Source organism: Poecile atricapillus, chromosome Z (assembly GCF_030490865.1).
Source record: "Poecile atricapillus isolate bPoeAtr1 chromosome Z, bPoeAtr1.hap1, whole genome shotgun sequence".
NCBI lineage: Eukaryota > Metazoa > Chordata > Aves > Passeriformes > Paridae > Poecile > Poecile atricapillus.
Window position 1 is genome coordinate 77,362,519 of NC_081289.1, and position 19,969 is coordinate 77,382,487.

The following is a 19,969-nucleotide window of genomic DNA, read 5'->3' on the forward strand; positions in this document are numbered from 1 at the left end:
GATATATATCAAGCATCTCATCCAGCACAGCATTTTTTTACATTCTTGGCAGATACAAAGGAGAGAAACATGATATTAAATTTGGTATTAAGGAGTCAGGAGCCCAACATGCCAAGATTCCTCATCCAGTTCTTAACATTTACCTTCAGTATTGGTATTAAAAGCCTAACCCCAAAACTTAATACAGTTATTGTTAACCAGTCTGTGATAATAAAAACCATGATGTTTTCTGCTTGCTTTCAATTCTTTTGTTTTATGAAACCAAAAACCCTTCTTGATCATTTGGTCTTAATTTTGTTCTCTTCAATGGAGTTCAAAATGAATACTTAGAAGGGTTATTATTAATAATAATTCATTATTAACTGATTAACTGTGCAGTCACCAGGAAGCAGCAAGATCATCTACCTGTTGACATAACATTAATCAGTCAGTTCTTAGAGGCAGAGATTATATGCAAGCCTCCCTTATCCACAAGTAGGCAAACAAGTAGTTCTCAAATTTTCCATTGCATTGGGACTACTCTGGAAGATAATTAATATTTGTCCTAAGATAACATGATAGGACTTCAGGAAATAACACTGATATCCTGGCAGAAAGCAACTACTCAAAACATGAAGAACAAGAAAAAAGATTACCTGGAATATAGGAAACTGCAAACAACTCTCTTCCAAATGCTGTGTGTTTGATCTCTCTTGTGAACTCTCCCGTCTCCAACCTGAAGCACTGAATTCGACCATTTTCTCTGTCTGCAACACACAGCTGACTTAAATCAGGGATCAGGGCTAAGCTGTGAGGGATACAAAAATGTCCAGGGCTGGATCTGCCTAGAGAAGTCTCTGCAATAAAAAAAACCCAAATTTGTGTTAAAGTACACACTGAAACTATCAGCTTTACTTAGAAACAGCAGCATGCCACACAACGTAACCCTGGGAAAAGAGTGAGGTCAGCTAGCTTTCTTTTAGCATTTAGGTAGATAACTCAAAAGTAGCCTATTGCATTTGCTTTATAAATCCCAAATTTAGAATTTTCAATTTCCTGAGAATATTCAGCATAGTTCAATGTGATACATAAATCTGAGTTGGGCAGAAATATAATTATTCATAAAACTTAAAATAGATGAAATCAGAGCATAAATCTAGCAAAAAAATATTCCTTTCTTATATGTTTAAGAAAAAACTTCAACTTTACAAAAGTCAGAACATTTTCTTGACAAAATAGGACACACAAATATTTATTCTGAAAGCAAGATAACAACCGCCCCACTTTTTATTTTTAGTAAATATTTATCCACTACAAGTAGCTGTAGAAAAAGCCTAGACAAAATCTGGATGCAATGACAAGACCGAAATTCATGTAGAGCCTGGAAGGTATTTCAGTTATAGAAATTAATTAAAAAAAATTAGTAGTAACAACAATTTTGTAGTTCAGGATGAGTTCATGATAACAGCAGTATGGATAAAGTACCAAGAGCCCTGACTGTACCTTCTCCCCACTGCATCACATACAGTCCATTTGGAGAGAACTGAATAATTCGACTGTTGCAGTAGCCATCAGAGACATAAATGCTGCCAGTGATCGGGTCCACGGCCACATCAGTTGGTTGACAGAAATGATTTTTGTCGCTGCCTGGTTGCAAAGCCACTCCTAAGATCAGTAATGGCTCTTTGTCATTGGGTCCTAGTTTGAAAACCTTTTTTTCAGTCAAAAGGAAGAGAAAAGAGGTTTCAGTTATGGATGGTGTAACCTAAGACCTAGATGGGCTAGGGAAGAATTCCCTTTACTGTGTATAAAATAGATCTATATACCAAAAATAATCTTAATATATTGACCATAATATCTATTATTAGTTTTTCAATAGTGCTGACTCTAGGAAACTTCCCGGAGGAGAAGGTGTTGGTTGATGAAAAGTTCAACATGAGCTGGTAATGTGTGCTCACAGCCAGAGATTCAGCCATGTCCTGGGATGCAACCAGAGCCCTGTGGGCAGCAGGGGAGGGAGGGGATTCTGCCCCTCTGCCCCGCTCTGGTGAGACCCCACCTGCAGGGCTGCCTCCAGCCCTGGGGTCCCAGCACTGGAAGGACATGGAGCTGCTGGAAAGAGTGCAGAGGAGGGACACCAAGGTGATCAGGGGGATGGAGCTCCTCCCCTATGGGGAAAGGCTGAGAGAACTGGGATTGTTCAGACTGGAGAAAAAAAGGCGTCTCGGTGACTTAACTGTGGCCTTCCAGTGCCTGAAGGGAGGCCACAACAAAGATGGAAGTGGACTCCTTACAGGTCCATGTAGTGATAGCACAAGTGAGAATGGCTTCAAACTGACAGGGAGTAGGTTTAGATTAGATATTATGAGGAAGTTCTTTATCACAAGGTTGGTGATGCCACTGCTGATGTTGCCCAGAGAAGCTGGCTGCCCTACCTCTGAAAGTGTTCCAGACCACGTTGGATGGAGCTCTAAGCAACCTGGCCTAGTGGAAGATGTGACTGCCCATGGCAGGGCAGCTGGAACAAGATAATCTTTAAGGTCTCTTCCAACTCAGACCATGATTTTATGGTTTGAGTCTATGATCCTATTATTTCTACATGCTGTGTCCTTGCAGCAAATTTTTCAACATAACTATATTCCATGAAGTGCACAGGGGTCAATTTCTGTAGGCATATTCTTCATATTATTCTTAACAGGCCTAGATAAGCAATGTATGACAAATCTCTAGGAAAAGGAAAATATTTTTTAGCAAAATATTAAGGTCCTGGTACTAAAGCTTCCGAAACATACCTGATGAAGAGCTACATCAGTGACCCAGTAGTTACCATTTTTATCTACACTCAAACCATGTGGTAAATAAAATCTGCAAGCACAAATGTAGAAGAATGAAGTTAAAAACATTTTTCTGGAAGGATGATATAGATGTGAAGATTTAATTTTTTGTCTACAGATCAAAAACAAATGCTGTACATACTAACTACACGTAGCATTTAATGAAAAATACAGCTTTACAATTTAAAATTTTCTTTACAAGAGTGTCTCAGTATTGAAATTTAGTTATCTCAGATATCTCACTCAGGCTACCTTAGCATCTATAAGGACAATGTACAATATTCATGAGCTCTGCACTTCTGTTAATCTGGCTGATAGATGCAATTGTATGAAATGTTAGAAAGCAGAGGCAATAGAGATGCCAGATTTATTTTTTGATTTTGTATTTGTTTGAAGAGACTCAGAGGCTACAATTACACAACTGTATATAAATGCACAAACATAATATATAACACACAAAAATGAGTTTAGGGACACTGGTATAAAATATATGGAAATATTAGTTCAATTAGTAAGAACAAAAAACTCCAACTTACAGACTTTTGCCTGTGGAATGAAGCAGTTTTGCATTATTTGGATTTAGGACAAGAATTGTGTTTTGTTCAATTGGTCCAAGTCCTCTTTGCTGATACACAAATTTGCTGTCAAAAGAACTGTACAAAAAGAGTTGAATAGAAAGCCAGCATTAGAAGAGTCTAGTGATAAACAATACACTCACAACTTAAAGCCAAGTTTTGTAGTTCAATTCCATTGTGGAGTTATTGGGTTCTTCTTTCTTTAAATATAAACCTTATTACATTATGAAACATTTTGTCTTTTTTTTATTTCTTCTGTACTTCTCACACTTTCGGATTTCTCAGTCTCCTCTGAGCTGAGCTCTTTCGGAATACTCTCTTCTCTGTCCTGTTCTTCAGGACAACTGATATTTCAGAATGGAATTCAGTGACATTTTCCTGCTAGCTTTCTCTGATGTACAGTACAATCCTAGAGTAAACATTCCCATCAACACCTGAATTTCACCACGGAGATCAATATAAACTATTGAGTAGCTCCCAAGGCCATGGGAAAAAAAAGCAAGAGCTCGGTTCATGGAAGTTGCTTGCAATAATCAGCTTTTATGAAACAGAAAGATCTGATTTAAGCATTTGCCTAAAGGTTCATGGATTCCCACAAAAATAAAATGGGGAGTTCTGTTTATCTCAGTTCTCTGGGTCAGGAAAAAAATTCTAAAGCTCGTTAGGCTCTTGTTTTTTGTGTTTATTAAGATGTTATCACAAAACTTGGCATGTCTCTCCAGACTTTCTGCACAAGTTCAATTCATCCTGCTCCTTTGGTTCACTTTGGCTCTGATGGCACAAAACGGCTCTGAACCACATGGCTGTTTCATCTTTATATCTACTTTTATCTAAATAACAATAGACACGTATATTATTTTTTTAATGACCTATCACCTGTGTGTTGCATTGTGGCATTCTCTATCTAATCACTTACTACTACCTAAAACCTCTAGAAGAAAATGAAGAAGAAAGAAGAAGGAAGAGACAACACCCTAAATCCTCCATCTTGTCTTCTGCTCTCTAAACTAGTTTAAACTTTAACTTTTTCACCCAGTGACTTAAGAAAACTCTCTAATCTACACACTCCCACTTTTAGCTTTTCTATCTAACTTTGACAGCTGTTTTCATGTAACACCAAGAAAACACAGCCATAAATTTCATGTTATATGAAATTCAGTGTTCTCCTAAATCTTAGTCAGGCATCAAAGACATAAGCACACACTCTGTGTCTCAGACTCCAGCACATTACTGTATGATTTCAAGTTAATAGTGTTGTATGTTTACATTTTCTACTGAGGTTATGATTTCCAGACTAAAGGAGCACCAAATCAACACAGCAACAATTTAATCCTAAAGCAAGTAAGTAAAAACCCCTTTTCAATTTTTTTTTTTTTTTAAATCATTTCATTGCCAAGGCAACCCAGAAATGAGAAATTCAACAATGTAGCCTAAGAAAAAATACAGGTAATCAGCAGGGCATACCTGCCATTAAGATCAGGTATACTTTGTATCATCTAAGGCAGTCTAAGTGCGTGTTTGTGTGTCTTCTGCTTTTTCTTATTTCATATGCAGTTCAGTATTTTACTAGAGCTTATTACTAAAAGATTCAGTTCTTAAGAAGGTTCTTAAAGTTCTGAAAAGGTTCTTATCCTTTTCACAGTGTGCTGACAAAAGACTATAGGATATTATGTACATTACTCCTAATCCCACAAAATTGCACTCAATTTTCAGGGTACATGGAATATATTAAAAAAAAACCATTCGAACATGTCACTATTTCATACATTAAGAATCAGGATAAACTTCTCAGAGGACATTTACTCGGTATGAAATTATCATATGCTCCCAAAAAAAAAAAATATATAGTTATCTGTATCCTTACAGAGAAGCTGGCTATTACTCTAACCTGTTAAAACACATGTTCAGCTTTTAGTGAAGGCAAACAGAGTAAAATATTTTGGTGTTTAATGCGAATGAAAAATGCATGAATACAAGACCAACTCCATGCTTCCACTTCGTATTTTTAAATCCATTTGTTAATCCCAAGAGAAATCCAGCCATGATTGATGCTACTTGGTAAACAAGAATATACTTTGTAGTCACAGAGAAGCTATGAATAAAGCATTAAACATACTGTACAGTTCTAACAGTCTCACATCTCCATAATATTAAATATTTATATATCTAGAATTTTTAATGTGGAAAAACAATATTGGTTTCATATAGAACCAGAAAAACCAATGCAAAATGTGTTTAAATTTCTGCATAGGCTATGATTAAAAAATAATATTTCTATACTGCCACTGCATTTAGTAACTATCTTTAACTATTTAATTTCTGGTAGAAATAATGTCTGATGGTAAGTAATCCTTTTACTTATCAATGGTTAAGCCAAAGGTGAGAGTTTCTAAAACTCTCCAGAGTTCCGTCATCATGTAGAGGGAGACAATGGATAAATGATAATGACACACAAAGGCCTACACTGGTGTTGCACCATCTTGTTTGAACATGATTCGGCAGGTGCTGTTACATTCTTGATCATTCATGACAGTAATCTGCCATGATAAGTTCTCTTAATTTTGAAGTTTTGTTTTAAAAGGGGTCTAATACTCATAAGGGCTTGCTCTAGCTATGGATGACCACAAGTGGAACATCCAACAATGCACAGACTGAACTAACCAGATTTTTAATCTACATAGATAATTGCAAAACATCTACACAAATCACCACAGGAAAGAATCTTAGTGGTAGCAGACATTGTACAAAGCAAGCCCTACAGAAAACATGATTGTATCTCTGCAGAACTTACTATCTAGACTACTTAAAATAATTATTGGCTTTCCTTGTTATGATTTTGGTTCTTAGTAACAGTGCTGTCCAGACACCTAAGTAGTTCCTGCTATTCCCAATTCCTCTGGGAACTAAGTGCTTTAAGTATAAATATGAGATTGTATGGTAAGCAGAGAAATTCTAGTGAACTTGAGTTTATGGGAGTGATCTTCCATTCAATCTTCTCCCTGTCAAACTTCTTTTCCAGGAGGATGACTACAATGCTACAAAATCAGTCACTCTTTTCTTTCCAGTGTTTGACATTAATTTCCAGGCAATTTTCCTTTGTTTTAACTGGTAAATAATAACACAAACAATGCTGACTACTTCTAGTTTAAAAACAGCAAGGCCAAAACCACACAAAGAGAACAACTAAACACAGTTGTTATATTGCTCTAAAACACGGCTTTCTGATAGGTTCTGCACTTTGATACTGAAGGACAAGTAAAATTCAATGCGTATCTACTACTTCTAATTTCAGACTCCAATGTAATTTCACAGTTATGTTTCTGGTTCTAATCTGGCCCACTTCACACTAATGCAAACAATTTCTTCTTAAATATAATATCCTTCTTGTGGGCTACATAGTAAATTTAGACAGACCACCTGATCTCATAACCTCTGAAGGCACAATCCTGAGGTCTATTCTTGATCAATATCCATCACCATTGTGGTACTGCGCTCAGCCTACCTTGATAAGAATGCAGTAACAAGAACGTAACTGATATTTCCTAGTAAGTTCTTTATAAACTGGATAAATACATTTTTCATCACAAAATGCAAAATAACTTCCAGCTGATTCACTGCTTAGCCAGCTGAACAATTGTATTTTATTTCATTCTACACAACACATGCTGCTAATAGCAAAGACTGTTCTAAATCTGAAGAGACAATGCTGTGGAAGAACATTACTTCTTTAAGAGGATTATTTTTTAAAAACCGTATACTGAAGGAATGCTACAGCCACTGCAAAGCTGCTACTGTATTACAGGGCTTGTCACTGCGTAACTTTTGTGCCCTAAAAGTAGACTGAAGTTGCTTTTCGCAACAACATAGATCATTCAACCAGCTATATTTAGCTGAATGAAAATCCAGTTTTTATGGCATATGTTAATAATTCACTGGAAATATTTGTGCATAGCCTAACAGCACAGATTATTTTTGTTTAATTTGCTTCTATACTAAGCTGGTGAAGCATTGAAATAGAAGATAAATTCTGGGCTTTGAGGCTATTGATTTATCATGTTTACAATTTGTCAAGGAATGCAATATTTGATTAACTGTATTTTTGCAGCTAATAATAAAAGTTAACTTAAAAGTCTGATAACTTCTTATGCCTCCCTCATACAACTGTCATGACAAACTCCCTCCAAACACCATATTTTTTCCCTTGAAAAATAAGAACACCTATTACTCCTTCCTTTTTCACCACAATGCATGAAATGGACTTCAAACTTAATGCCCATGTATGTACCCAAAGATAAAAAGGGAAGGCTGACTGGGTGAGCACATTTCTGTGTGTCTCTTCCCCATGCCAACATGTTATGTTAATAACATGTTGCTAACAACAGATTAACAACAGGTATGTTTTCAAAAAACATTTTAAAATCACCATACTCTATATAAAAGACCTACAGAGTTGTAGTTCAGCTGACTTAAGGGTCCCTACCACACTAGGTTTCCTATACATCGCTTAACTATGCTGAAGAAGAAGCAGAAGTAGTAGAAGTAGACAATGAAGACGAAGACGACGAAGAAGACAAAGAAGACGAAGAAGAAGACAAAGAAGAAGATGAAGAAGATGAAGACAAAGAAGAAGACAAAGACGAAGAAGATGAAGAAGACGAAGACGATGAAGACGACAATGAAGAAGATGAAGACGATGATGAAGATGAAGAAGACGAAGACGACGAAGAAGACGATGAAGACGAAGAAGATAAAGACGAAGACGACAAAGAAGAAGACGAAGACGACGAAGAAGATGAAGACGATGAAGATGACAAGGAAGACGAAGAAGACGACGAAGAAGACGAATATGACAACAAAGAAGACGAAGACGACGAAGAAGACGACGAAGATGATGAAGATGACGAATATGACGAAGATGAAGAAGATGAAGAAAAAGAAGAATACGAAGAAGACGAAGAAGAAAGAAGAAGATGAAGACAAAGAAGACGAAGAAGAAAATGACGAAGAAGAAGACGACGAAGAAGACGATGAAGAAGAAGACGACGAAGACAAAGAAGACAAAGACGACGAAGAAGACGAAGACAATGAAGAAGACGACGAAGAAAATGACAAAGAAGACAAAGAAGACGAAGAAGATGAAGAAGAAGAAGACGAAGAAGATGAAGAAGACAAAGAAGATGACGAAGAAGACGAAGACGATGAAGATGAAGAAGATGAAGAAGACGAAGAAGATAAAGATGAAGACGATGAAGAAGACGAAGAAGACGAAGAAGATGAAGATGAAGACGATGAAGAAGACAATGAAGACAAAGAAGATGACGAAGAAGACGAAGAAGACGATGATGAAGACAACGAAGACAACGAAGAAGACAACGAAGATGATGAAGAAGACAAAGAAGACAAAGAAGATGAAGAAGATGAAGAAGACGAATAAGACGAAGAAGATGACGAAGAAGACGACGAAGAAGACGAAGATGACGAAGAAGACGATGAAGATGAAGAAGATAAAGATGAAGATGATGAAGACGAAGACGATGAAGAAGACGAAGAAGATGAAGATGAAGATGATGAAGAAGAAGAAGACGATGAAGAAGACGAAGAAGACGAAGATGAAGATGAAGATGAAGACGATGACAAAGAAGAAGACAAAGACGATGAAGAAGATGAAGATGATGAAGAAGAAGATGAAGAAGACAAAGAAGATGAAGATGAAGAAGACGACGAAGACAAAAGATGAAAAAGAAAGAAGACGAAGAAGACAAAGAAGACGAAGAAGATGAAGAAGAAGAAGACGAAGAAGATGAAGACAAAGAAGATGACGAAGAAGACGAAGACGATGAAGATGAAGAAGATGAAGAAGACGAAGAAGATGAAGATGATGAAGACGATGAAGAAGACAATGAAGACAAAGAAGATGACGAAGAAGACGAAGAAGACGATGATGAAGACAACGAAGACAACGAAGAAGACAACGAAGATGATGAAGAAGACAAAGAAGACAAAGAAAATGAAGAAGATGAAGAAGAAGACAAAGAAGACTAAGAAGATGACGAAGAAGACGACGAAGAAGACGAAGATGACGAAGAAGACGATGAAGATGAAGACGATGAAGATAAGAAGATAAAGATGAAGATGATGAAGACGAAGACGATGAAGAAGACGAAGAAGATGAAGACGATGAAGAAGAAGAAGACGATGAAGAAGATGAAGATGAAGACGAAGAAGACGAAGATGAAGAAGACGAAGACGATGACAAAGAAGAAGACAAAGACGATGAAGAAGATGAAGATGACGAAGAAGAAGATGAAGAAGAAGACAAAGAAGATGAAGATGAAGAAGACGACGAAGACAAAAGATGAAAAAGAAAGAAGACGAAGAAGACGAAGAAGACGAAGAAGACGAAGAAGATGATGAAGAACACAAAGAAGAAGACAAAGAAGATGAAGAAGACGAAGAAGACGAAGAAGACGACGAAGAAGACGAAGATGACGAAGAAGACGATGAAGACGAAGAAGATAAAGACGAAGACGACGAAGAAGAAGACGAAGATGACGAAGAAGACAAAGAAGATGAAGATGAAGACGATGAAGAAGATGAAGACGAAGAAGACGAAGACGAAGAAGACGAAGAAGACGAAGACGATGAAAAGAAGAAGAAGACAAAGAAGACGATGAAGAAGATGAAGAAGATGAAGAAGATGACGAAGAAAAAGATGACAAAGAAGAAGATGAAGAAGAAGACGAAGAAGACGAAGAAGATGAAGATGAAGAAGACGACGAAGACAAAAGATGAAAAAGAAGAAAGAAGACGAAGAAGACCAAGATGAAGACGAAGATGAAGACGAAGATGAAGAAGAAGAAGAAGAAGACGAAGAAGACAAAGAAGAAGACGAAGAAGACGAAGAAGACGAAGAAGACGAAGGGAAAAAAAAAAGTAGGACTTCGGAACAGAACTCCTCAAGAACTAGGACTTAATGATTAGTTACCTTTATGGAAGGCCACATGTAGTGTTACTGAACACTGGTAGTACATACATGGATTTCCAGACAATGCATCACAATTCCAATCCTCTTCTGCAGCCACAGCATAATGAAGATACAGTTCTGCCTGTCTCTCACCATGGTTGATTCATCATGCGCATGTGCTGTTTTAGGGAATGCTAATTTCTTTTGTTTAGTTTAAAATCTATAGGCTTTCCCAATACTGCAGGATCTCAAACTCAAGTTTTGTGTTCTGGACTGTTGGTATACTTCAATTGGCAGACACTCAAATATATGTATTTCAGAAGGACCAGCCTATTTAAAAATATTTTTACAATTCTTTATTCAACAACACAAAGAACAGCACTTATGTTCATGAGTAGACAGATAAAAAACAGCTTTTACAGAATACTTGAAGTCTGAGTAATACAAGTTGTTCAATGCATCCTTTCAAATTTTACAGTCTGTATTTATATACACTTGAGATGGAGATATCACTGATGCATGTGAATACTGTATGAGAAATAAATTATTGCCTTATCTGCTGCATGATGTTATTTAGCTTAAAACCTAAATAACTTTCCTTCATAAAACACTATTCTATGCATAATTTGTTATCATGATGTTCAGAATCCTCTCCTATTTTTCAGACATTATGTTATCTTAAAATGAATTCATCAGGATTTGAAAACAGCCCTACCCTTTAGTCTTACAGTTATATATATGGAGAACAGATAGTTAAAAAGAAGACAAAAAAAATTAGACATTTTTTAAAAGGGTGTATTTAAAAAGGGTAACACATAACATGTTAGAGGCTTGTACTACTTCCTCCCAGTATTCTGTTACAATTTCAAAAGTATCCATATAAACATTTACACAATTTTAAAAATCAAAGACATAAGAACCCTGTAAAAATAAAGATAGTACCCTTAATTGGAATGTATTGTTCTTAAAATAATATACCTTTGACTACATCACTTTACAAACACTAGGACTACTATTCTAAAGTTCAGATTTTTTTTTAGTTTGAGTGATTCTAAATGTTACAAATTTTACCAAATGAGTAGAAAAACTTTGCTTTGAGAGAGTAACTTGTAACAATCCCATTTTATTCAGTGTACATAAATACAAAGATGAATGAAGATATACTGGACATAGCTTTGCATGCCTTAAACCCAAGTACTAATTTCAGAATACCAAACTAAAATGTTATTCACCCAGGCTAATTATTCCTGCTAAGAGACACAGAGAGTTGGGATAATTAATATCAGTGAAAGTCATACTAATGTGACCATACAGTTTAAGGACCTAATGTACTATATTCTTTTCCTCTGGAGAAACATTCTTACTTCTGAAGACCTAATAACTCACCATCTTGTATTGTCAGTCACCATTTCTATTCTGAGTCTCTGAAAGGCAGTTTCAGCCCAAGAACTGAATTTCTAAATTGAAAAAGGATTTCAATCTGTCTTTCCTTGTGAAGGTACATAAACAGCACACAGGAATTCAACCTTCTACCTCACCATTCGGCAAGGCTCTCTACTTACTTTTCATCCCAAACATGATCACCTCTGTGGAAGACAACTAGGTTATTTTCAGGGTCCAGAGCCAACCCAGAAACTTGGCCTAGTTTGAGGTCTAAGACAGGCCACTCCATAGCCTCCTCTATGTGGAAATCTGACCAAACAAACAAACAAACAAACAAATCAGATAATAATGTAGCATATTTATTAAAAAATCCAAATATGGTTAACTGGCATTTGGAACAGACTATTGGGAATTACATGGACATTTTCTTACATGCAGTATTTTCATTCAATGCATTGCAATTTAATTCCAATTTATAGTTTTAATATAGTAAAGCATGTACAAGCACTGGGAACCTGCTATGTATAGATATATTTGACAAATGTCAAAACTGCTTTTGACTCCATTCTATTCCATCTTGAAAGGACACATGTATACAGACTCTAGAAGTTTTAGAAGCTCTGTAAATACTTTCTACACTGGAAGATTACAAAAATATACAACTGAAATCAGCAGACAAATCTAAATATTAACTATCAGTGTTTTATTTAAAAAATGCATAATAAATACTATGAATCAGTAAATTAAATATTGGAAGGTAAATCATGGGGTTTCTTTTCTATTAAAACTTCTAACACTAAGAAAAGAAGACCTTTTGTACTTGTCTTAAACTTAACATGAAAAAGATAAAAATATGGTCTCTTCAATATCTCTTTTGTAAAAGCAGACTGACAAGGATAAAAAGCACAAACTGTTCAATATATGAAAAGTTGCAGAGAGTGGACTGCAAGAATTAATTTCTCACAGATCACCTGCTTTTCCACTATTTGGAAGAAGTTGCTCTTATAGTATGCTACAAGACAGATGACCTAGAATATCAACAATAAAAATGCAATGGCAAAAGAGATATCACTAATTCTGATAAAATAAAAAGAAAAGAAAAATTATAAAATTCATTCTGCATGTTAGGAAATCCACCACTGCTTCCTTTCAGAAATTAATTTGTTGAGCATAATTCAGGTATTTCTACAATGCATAATCTGCATGTAGGCATACACAGCCAAACTGATGGTGAATAAGAAGCAATTTGTTTCAAGTTATGTGAAACTGGAGCCACTTCACTAATAGTCAGTATGTTTGAAAGCAACCATGCTTTACAACTTTGCAACTTTCAGTTCACCCAAAGTTTATGAGTTCTGCTGTGATCCTGAACACCAATTGCCAGGGTACCATCTAGGCAGGTGAAACAGATATCCAAATTCATGAAGTGCCAGGGCATCCTGCTTTGAAAGAAGGCAGATCACAGACCTTAGAACACACCACCCAAGGAGTCTGAAAGCGTTCACCTTCACTTGGAAGTGATTTTCCAATGAAAGCCAAAATTAATGGGAAACAATGTATAAAATCTTTAATCCACCTGTACAACCCATCTGTCCTGATAATACCCTGCCCTTGCATTTCACTTGGAAGAGATGTAGTCTGAGGAGTAACAACAGAAACGCAGTGGAGGTAAAATAATTCTCTTCAACCTATCCAAGAGAAATATGAAACCAGTGCTGAAAATCTACTGCAGACTAAGAGATGTTTTATCTGTCTGGACTGCAATCTCATAATTAGAGTAGGTGAGCTAAAAGAAATCTATCACCAACTGCAGTGTATCCAGCATAGTAATCAGAACCTTCTAAAACAAGATATCCTGCTCTGTAGAAGTTTTAGCTGAACAAAAACTGCAAGCTAAAGGAAAAGTTGCTAAGAAAAAAGGAAAAAATATACATATTCATACTTCTGTACGGTTGAGTTGATCATAGCAAGTGTAGTGCCAGGTATATTCACAGATGTTTGGATTTTGGAAGGAATAAAAGAATGGGAATTGAGTGTCTACTTGCCCACTTGCTCATCCCGTATCACTTTATGTCAAATTCCAGAAAGTTTGTCTATGTTTCATGTGATAGAAGCCTCTGAGTGCTTTTAAAAAAGCTAGAAAAAATAAAAGGCTAAACATAGGAACACTAAATTTTTACCTCTATTTACTCTCTCAGAAGACATACTATAAAATAGAAAATGTTTATACTTAAAGGAATAAAAGATTTATGGTAGATCAAAACAGTAAAATGAATGTACAGTGAAATACAATCTAATCACAAGAGCTCCAGCCTCAATAAAATCTTTAGATTTTATCACATTTTTCCAAAATTTGTTAATTAGTATTGTATTTTATTTTTCCTTTGAAAGTCCATTCTGAAAGTCCTTTATACAGGTTTATCTCAAGGCAACTAGGTTTTTACAAAACTCATTAAATTTAGACTTCCTTTATCATATGACTAAGACTTATTACTATTTCCCTGCAAGAACCATAGAACAGTTTTATATGAGACTAATGAAAATTATTTTCTCCATTTAAGTAATTTATAATTACTTAGAAAAAACAATATAACCAGTTTTGTTGTAAAAGATCTCTAAACTACGTACCAGATCTACCTTTCAACTTGTTCTTTTCATTTAAAAAATAAGAAAATAAAGAATGAATTACCTAGATTTAGAATATGCAATTAAGTCTCTAAACAAGTGAAAGATGAAAGCCTTGTTTATTGATGCAATTGCAATTTACTGTCCTGAATTTCCTGGAAGATCATTCTAGCTTTTAACTTAGCTAACTTCAACTAATGTTGCATTTACTCCCTAACATCAGAGCACTCATTCAAATCTTGACAAATTTAATTAAGCACTGCACAGCAGAGTTTTGAAAATTGGAAAATTACACTCTTTGACTTATTTAGAGGGTATAATTGTACTAGCTGTAGTGATATATATCAACCTGACAGATTAGTGACCACTCTAGGGTAACAAACTAACAACAGCGCAGGAAGAGCAGTAGTACAAAGTTTGAATATTTATAACAACTTTACTTACTGTATTTTACTTACAGTATTACCCACTTGCTATTTCAGGCCAATTACATGTTAAAAATTGGAATATTTGCAAAACTAAAAATACTAAAAAAAATTTAATACCAGTGATTTTTAAACAGTTAAATGAAATTAATTTAACAGCAAAGTTTTATCCTGAGAAAAATGAGAATTTTTCAAGTCAATACAAATTTTTTTACAAAGAGAATAAATTTTTTATTAAATCAAGACAACTTTACCTCTTCCCCTGAGGAGAAAAACTCTCTTATGGAAGATTTTGTTTTAATTATATAAATACTTTCCTAAAAAGAAACAAAATATATGCTTAAAGATTTTTTTTGCTACAGAAGTTCTTTTGCCAAAAGATGGTACTGACAGCTTCTGCAGGTCAAGAATTCTGTAGTTAAAGGTATTACAAACATAAAAAAACACACCCAAAAATGCTAACTAAGAAAATGTCCGTTTTCTTTTTTCCTGTATCTCAAAACTGCATCATTTGAAAGTTCATTTATTAATTTGTCCTCCACCAGCAAAATATCTCCAAATGAAAATATGGCTATTGACATATCCAAGCAAATACTTCCTGTAGTTAGAAATCAAGCTGTAAGGGATGTCAAACTAAGCCATTTGTTCAGCTCACTGACATTCCCTCCTCTGGATCAGTGAAAACAGAAAGGAATTTTCTTCTTTGCCTCGTACACACCACACATTATTAGTCTAAAATGAACAAACTGCTTTTGCAGAAATGATATCCACATTACTTTCCTAAACATTTATTTTCAGTGAGGATTATGGAATTATTTATGATTTACACATATGTCAGGCACATAGTAACATATCACCTATTTTTTTGGCCCTATGCCAACAATTTGACAGGTTCTTATTTAGCTGGATCGCACAATGTAACACTGGAAACACTTTGGTTTTCTTTTAAATACAAACCCAGGATTTTGGTGTGCCTGAACACTATAACAGAACCTCATATAAGCAGAGACAATACATGTTAACATTATGAGCAGAAAAAAAAAATCAAATGGTTGATGAATTATACATATATGTGTACGAAAGTACTTGGAAGCATCAATCTGGGTGGTTGCAACATAAAAGCTGGCATGTGTGGCTACAGCTTATGGCTACAGATGGTTTTCATGCATACATATCAGCTTCTTTTATGAGATACTCATCACATGCTGCATTATTTGGCTTTCCACATTAGCAAGTAAGGCTAAGGACAATCAATATCACAGAGACCAAAATGCAAGTAAAACAAACACTGTAATTCCATGGTTTCTGCTGTCATAGAAACCTGAAGGGAATAAATTCTGTTTCTAGCATAATAAAACAGTTTGTACAAGAATGTCTGGAGAATCAAGCCCAATTTGAAATCAATATGCAGAAAATTTTACTTCTGAAGAATTTTTCAGGATTACCTGCCACTCTTCCTGAATGAGAGAAAAATATCTGATAGATATTACAGCAATAAATTTTATAAAATTGTGTATCTGATAGATCAAGATAATCAGCATACTCAAAATGTATTGATTATGTATTGATGTATGTATTATGTATTGATTATTCCAATGACCATTTTACAGTAGTTACTTGTATTAAATTCTTCACTTCCTGTGACTACTATATCCTTGTTTTAGCATAACTGATACAAAATCATTAAGTAAAAGTCTTAAGAGTAGAAAACAATACTGTCCTGTTCAGAAAGTACTGGTGTTGAGGGGAAAAGAACCCCAGTGAAACATCTCAAAATTAGAGGAAGAACATTGCAATGTTAGGAAGAACGTCATGTAAAATACTTCTAAGCCTCCACTGAAATTCCCTTCAGATTTTGCTAATGTGGATCACAGCTCTTACATTGCATTTCATTGCATAAAATTAACCCCAACCCACCTCCTTTATGTTCTTTTTCCCAGTTTCCCTCACCATGCTTAGACTGTTGTAAAGAGAAATATCTGCTCTCTCGAGGCCTCAAGGTAGACTCTAGTGCGTGAAATTTCTGAATTCTGTCTCTGACAAGAATAGTATTGCCCCTCTCATCATGATTTGCGATATCTCTGGCAAGATCCTTCTTTTGGACTACATTAGCAATCTCTGCTACAAGATCCGATTCTGCTTTTTCTGTAGGGTTATGCTTATGCACATGCACAACATCTTCCCTTTCTCCTAGCAGCTTAGAAAGGAGTGAATAGAAATCACCTGTACAGAAAAGAGAAAAGATAAGAGAAAACGAGAAAATAAACCAATTATAACAGATTGAGTCGTTTTAGAAGGCTTCAGTGAGGTATAATGTAACAAAGTTATTCAAACAGTTATTGACAAAAGTAACAAAGAGTAACAGTTTCACCCTCAGGAGCTGAAGGAGCCAGGTTTCTAGTACAAAAAGATAAAGTCAAATCATTACCAACTTTAAATTACACATAGATGCTCACTTTTACCTGACACTGGCATCAAAAAATCATCACCTCTGGAGAGATGTTTTTGGGAACAATGAACAAGACAAAAAGAGAAAGGGAGAATGAAAGCAAAAGGGAAAGGAAAAAGTGTGCATTTTTCAGTAAAAGAATATTTATGATGGAATTATCTGGATTTTCCAGGCTACTGCAGAATTATCGTACTTTCATGAAACAAAGAGGGAAAGAATCTATAGTTTTATAAAATTTTTCACTTACAAAGACAGTAATAGACAATCATGATACTTTTAAAAACATATTTCTTTGAAGTCTGTCATTGTATAAGAAGATTAAGCTGTAAGAAAACTGAATTTCCCATTTGCAAACTGATTCCATAAAATCCACTGCAGAAAAAAGACATGATCCATTAAATTTGCTTTTATTTATTCAGTTTGGGTTCTACTCCTTTTACTCCAAACAGTAACACTCCTTAGTCATGATATCATCTGGCAGTGAAGGGACAACTATCTTCTCTATGTGCTTGCTTGCAACAAACATTTCAGTATATTGCAGAACAATAGCTCAAAGCAAAAGAAACCCATGAAACATGAAAACAGAATTTATTAACCAAGTATCTTGGCTGCCTGAAACTATTATCATTTCTATCAAATACCACTACACCATGTGAGTGGAAAGAGACATTCAGTGTGCTTCGTTACTGCAAGTAGTATCCTTTTATTTCAAAAACAAATCACTTGTAATTAAAAAATTGTATTATTTTATGACATGCTATATAGGACATTTTTTAGAAAAGTAAAACTATAAATAATGAAGCTTTCACACAAATCAAAGAAATAAACAAGGACACAAACACCACCACACCTCCACAACAAACAAAAAATCAAAACCCAAGAAAACTCATTTGGAACCAGAAATCATCACTTCCAGCCTGGGACAGAGGAAATAAAGTCTTTTGAAAATGATCCTTAGTGGATCTGTCATGTTATTAAACAGTCCCTGTTCAATGATTTTGAACCAAGGCAATCCAAGGGAAGGGTTGCCTTCCTTGCCCTTGGAAATGAAATATCCCAGATGACACACTCTGCTATAAAATAGTTACTGACAGGGCTAATTTCAATGAAATTAACAAAGCAAATTAGAGAAGAGACAACATCATTTAGCTATATAACAAATAGGAATTATTTGCTTCAAGTGCAATTCTTAAAGCTAGAGTACTCTGTTATCTTAATACTGTCATTTAGTGAGTCCAAGTACTGATTCAAAACAAATCTAAATATTTTAAAAATATATCACAGAAGTTTTGCATACAAACCTTATCCATGCTGAGAAAGATCTTTAATTATTAAAGCAACTGGTGCTAAAGAAGAAAGGCAGCTGAAATTTCTATTTACTAAGGAAACATTTGGTATTAAAATACGCTACACTGGCCTTTTTCTTCCCAGCATTTTAAAAAGTAAATGAATGTCATACAAAACAAATGTTTTGGTTTTATCTGTGGCTGGAGACCTATATGCAATCATTTCCAATGAGAGGTCTGAGTGGTAAAAGCACTGATCTAATGTAACTATGAGAAGTCTCCCTAAACAAACAAGCCTGATGCTATTTTAAACTGCAGGCCTTTTTAAAGCAAGTTTAATGATCCTTGCCCAGTGCACTTTCTCCTAGTTCTACATCAACTGTTTAATCAACTGACTTGCAACTATTGGCTGCAAAATGACAACATACTACAGTTCTTACAAAGAACTCTACATGCAGTTCTTACTACAGTTTTTTCAGAACTCTAACAGCTTATATGCTCATTCTACTTGTGTGAAGAAGTTTGACAGCTTCGTGCTCCAGCCAAAAGCACTGCATTCTCTCTCCGGTGTACCAGTCCTGTCACAGAATAATTAATCCAGTCTCTAAAATAGGTATTGCTTGTCGATTTAAAAAATATAAAAAAAAGACTAAGAAGTTCCTTCATTTACCTATCCGACACATACAAAATGCCTAGGGAATAATTTTTAGGACAGGATGTCTTCACAGAAAATTCCAGTGGTCCTTATAGAAGCTATTAATTGGGGATTCAAGTCTAAGTAGGGTGATCTGTTTTGGCTTTCTCCTAGAGCTGAGACAATGACCATAAGATATATGAGGAACCTTTGAACACAGGTTTATAGAGTAGGGCAGTTTGAGTATTACAGACACCATCCATGGTTATAGACAAGGTATTTTCCAAGCTCAGGTTGTCCTGTTAGAGCTTCCATTAAGCAGGAGTTTTGTAACCACAGAGTTAGAAATATTTTGAAACAGTCTGAATGTATGGAAAAGGGTGTACGTCAGAGAACAGAAGTGGTCAGAAGTACAGCTGCCCTGCAACTATGAGCCTCTCTTTAAGTGAATGTGTTTGAGAAAATGAATGTGGAATCTCCACACACAAAGTTCAAAAAACACCCATGAAGTCTACATACATGACCAGTATCTCCACACTTCAGGCACAAACACTAGGCTGGAGTCTCCTGTCAATATCCTGGCATTTTGAAAGAACTCAGAATATTTAAAAGGCACATGAAAGTGAAGAATTTAAGTTTCCTGATTACTTAATGTCTGCAACCCCACCCTGAATTCCACACACTGAATGTGCATCTAGCTTTTTTTCAGTTTTGCTTGTAGTGTCCAGGCAGATTCCAGTAAGCTGTAAGCAGCCTAATTTTAAGAAATAGTTCAGAATTTGCTAGAGATAACTAGCAAAGTGCAGAGTCCTGAC

General features: G+C 35.3%; 1 protein-coding gene across 11 annotated transcripts in view; it reads right to left on the reverse strand.

Annotated features, from left to right (window-relative positions):
* Nucleotides 1-19,969, reverse strand: part of PAM (peptidylglycine alpha-amidating monooxygenase) — a 132,010-nt gene that overhangs the window by 9,312 nt on the left and 102,729 nt on the right. For 9 of the 11 annotated variants that reach the window (XM_058865363.1, XM_058865371.1, XM_058865370.1 and 6 more), the window contains exons 16-21: nucleotides 16,703-17,008; nucleotides 11,915-12,044; nucleotides 3,350-3,466; nucleotides 2,772-2,844; nucleotides 1,483-1,690; nucleotides 636-836 (exon numbers count right to left, since the gene is read on the reverse strand). In XM_058865363.1, the coding sequence (XP_058721346.1) occupies nucleotides 636-836; nucleotides 1,483-1,690; nucleotides 2,772-2,844; nucleotides 3,350-3,466; nucleotides 11,915-12,044; nucleotides 16,703-17,008 (1,035 nt within the window). The remainder of the gene's footprint in view (nucleotides 1-635; nucleotides 837-1,482; nucleotides 1,691-2,771; nucleotides 2,845-3,349; nucleotides 3,467-11,914; nucleotides 12,045-16,702; nucleotides 17,009-19,969) is intronic. The other 2 variants (XM_058865367.1, XM_058865373.1) reach the window with 2 other exon arrangements.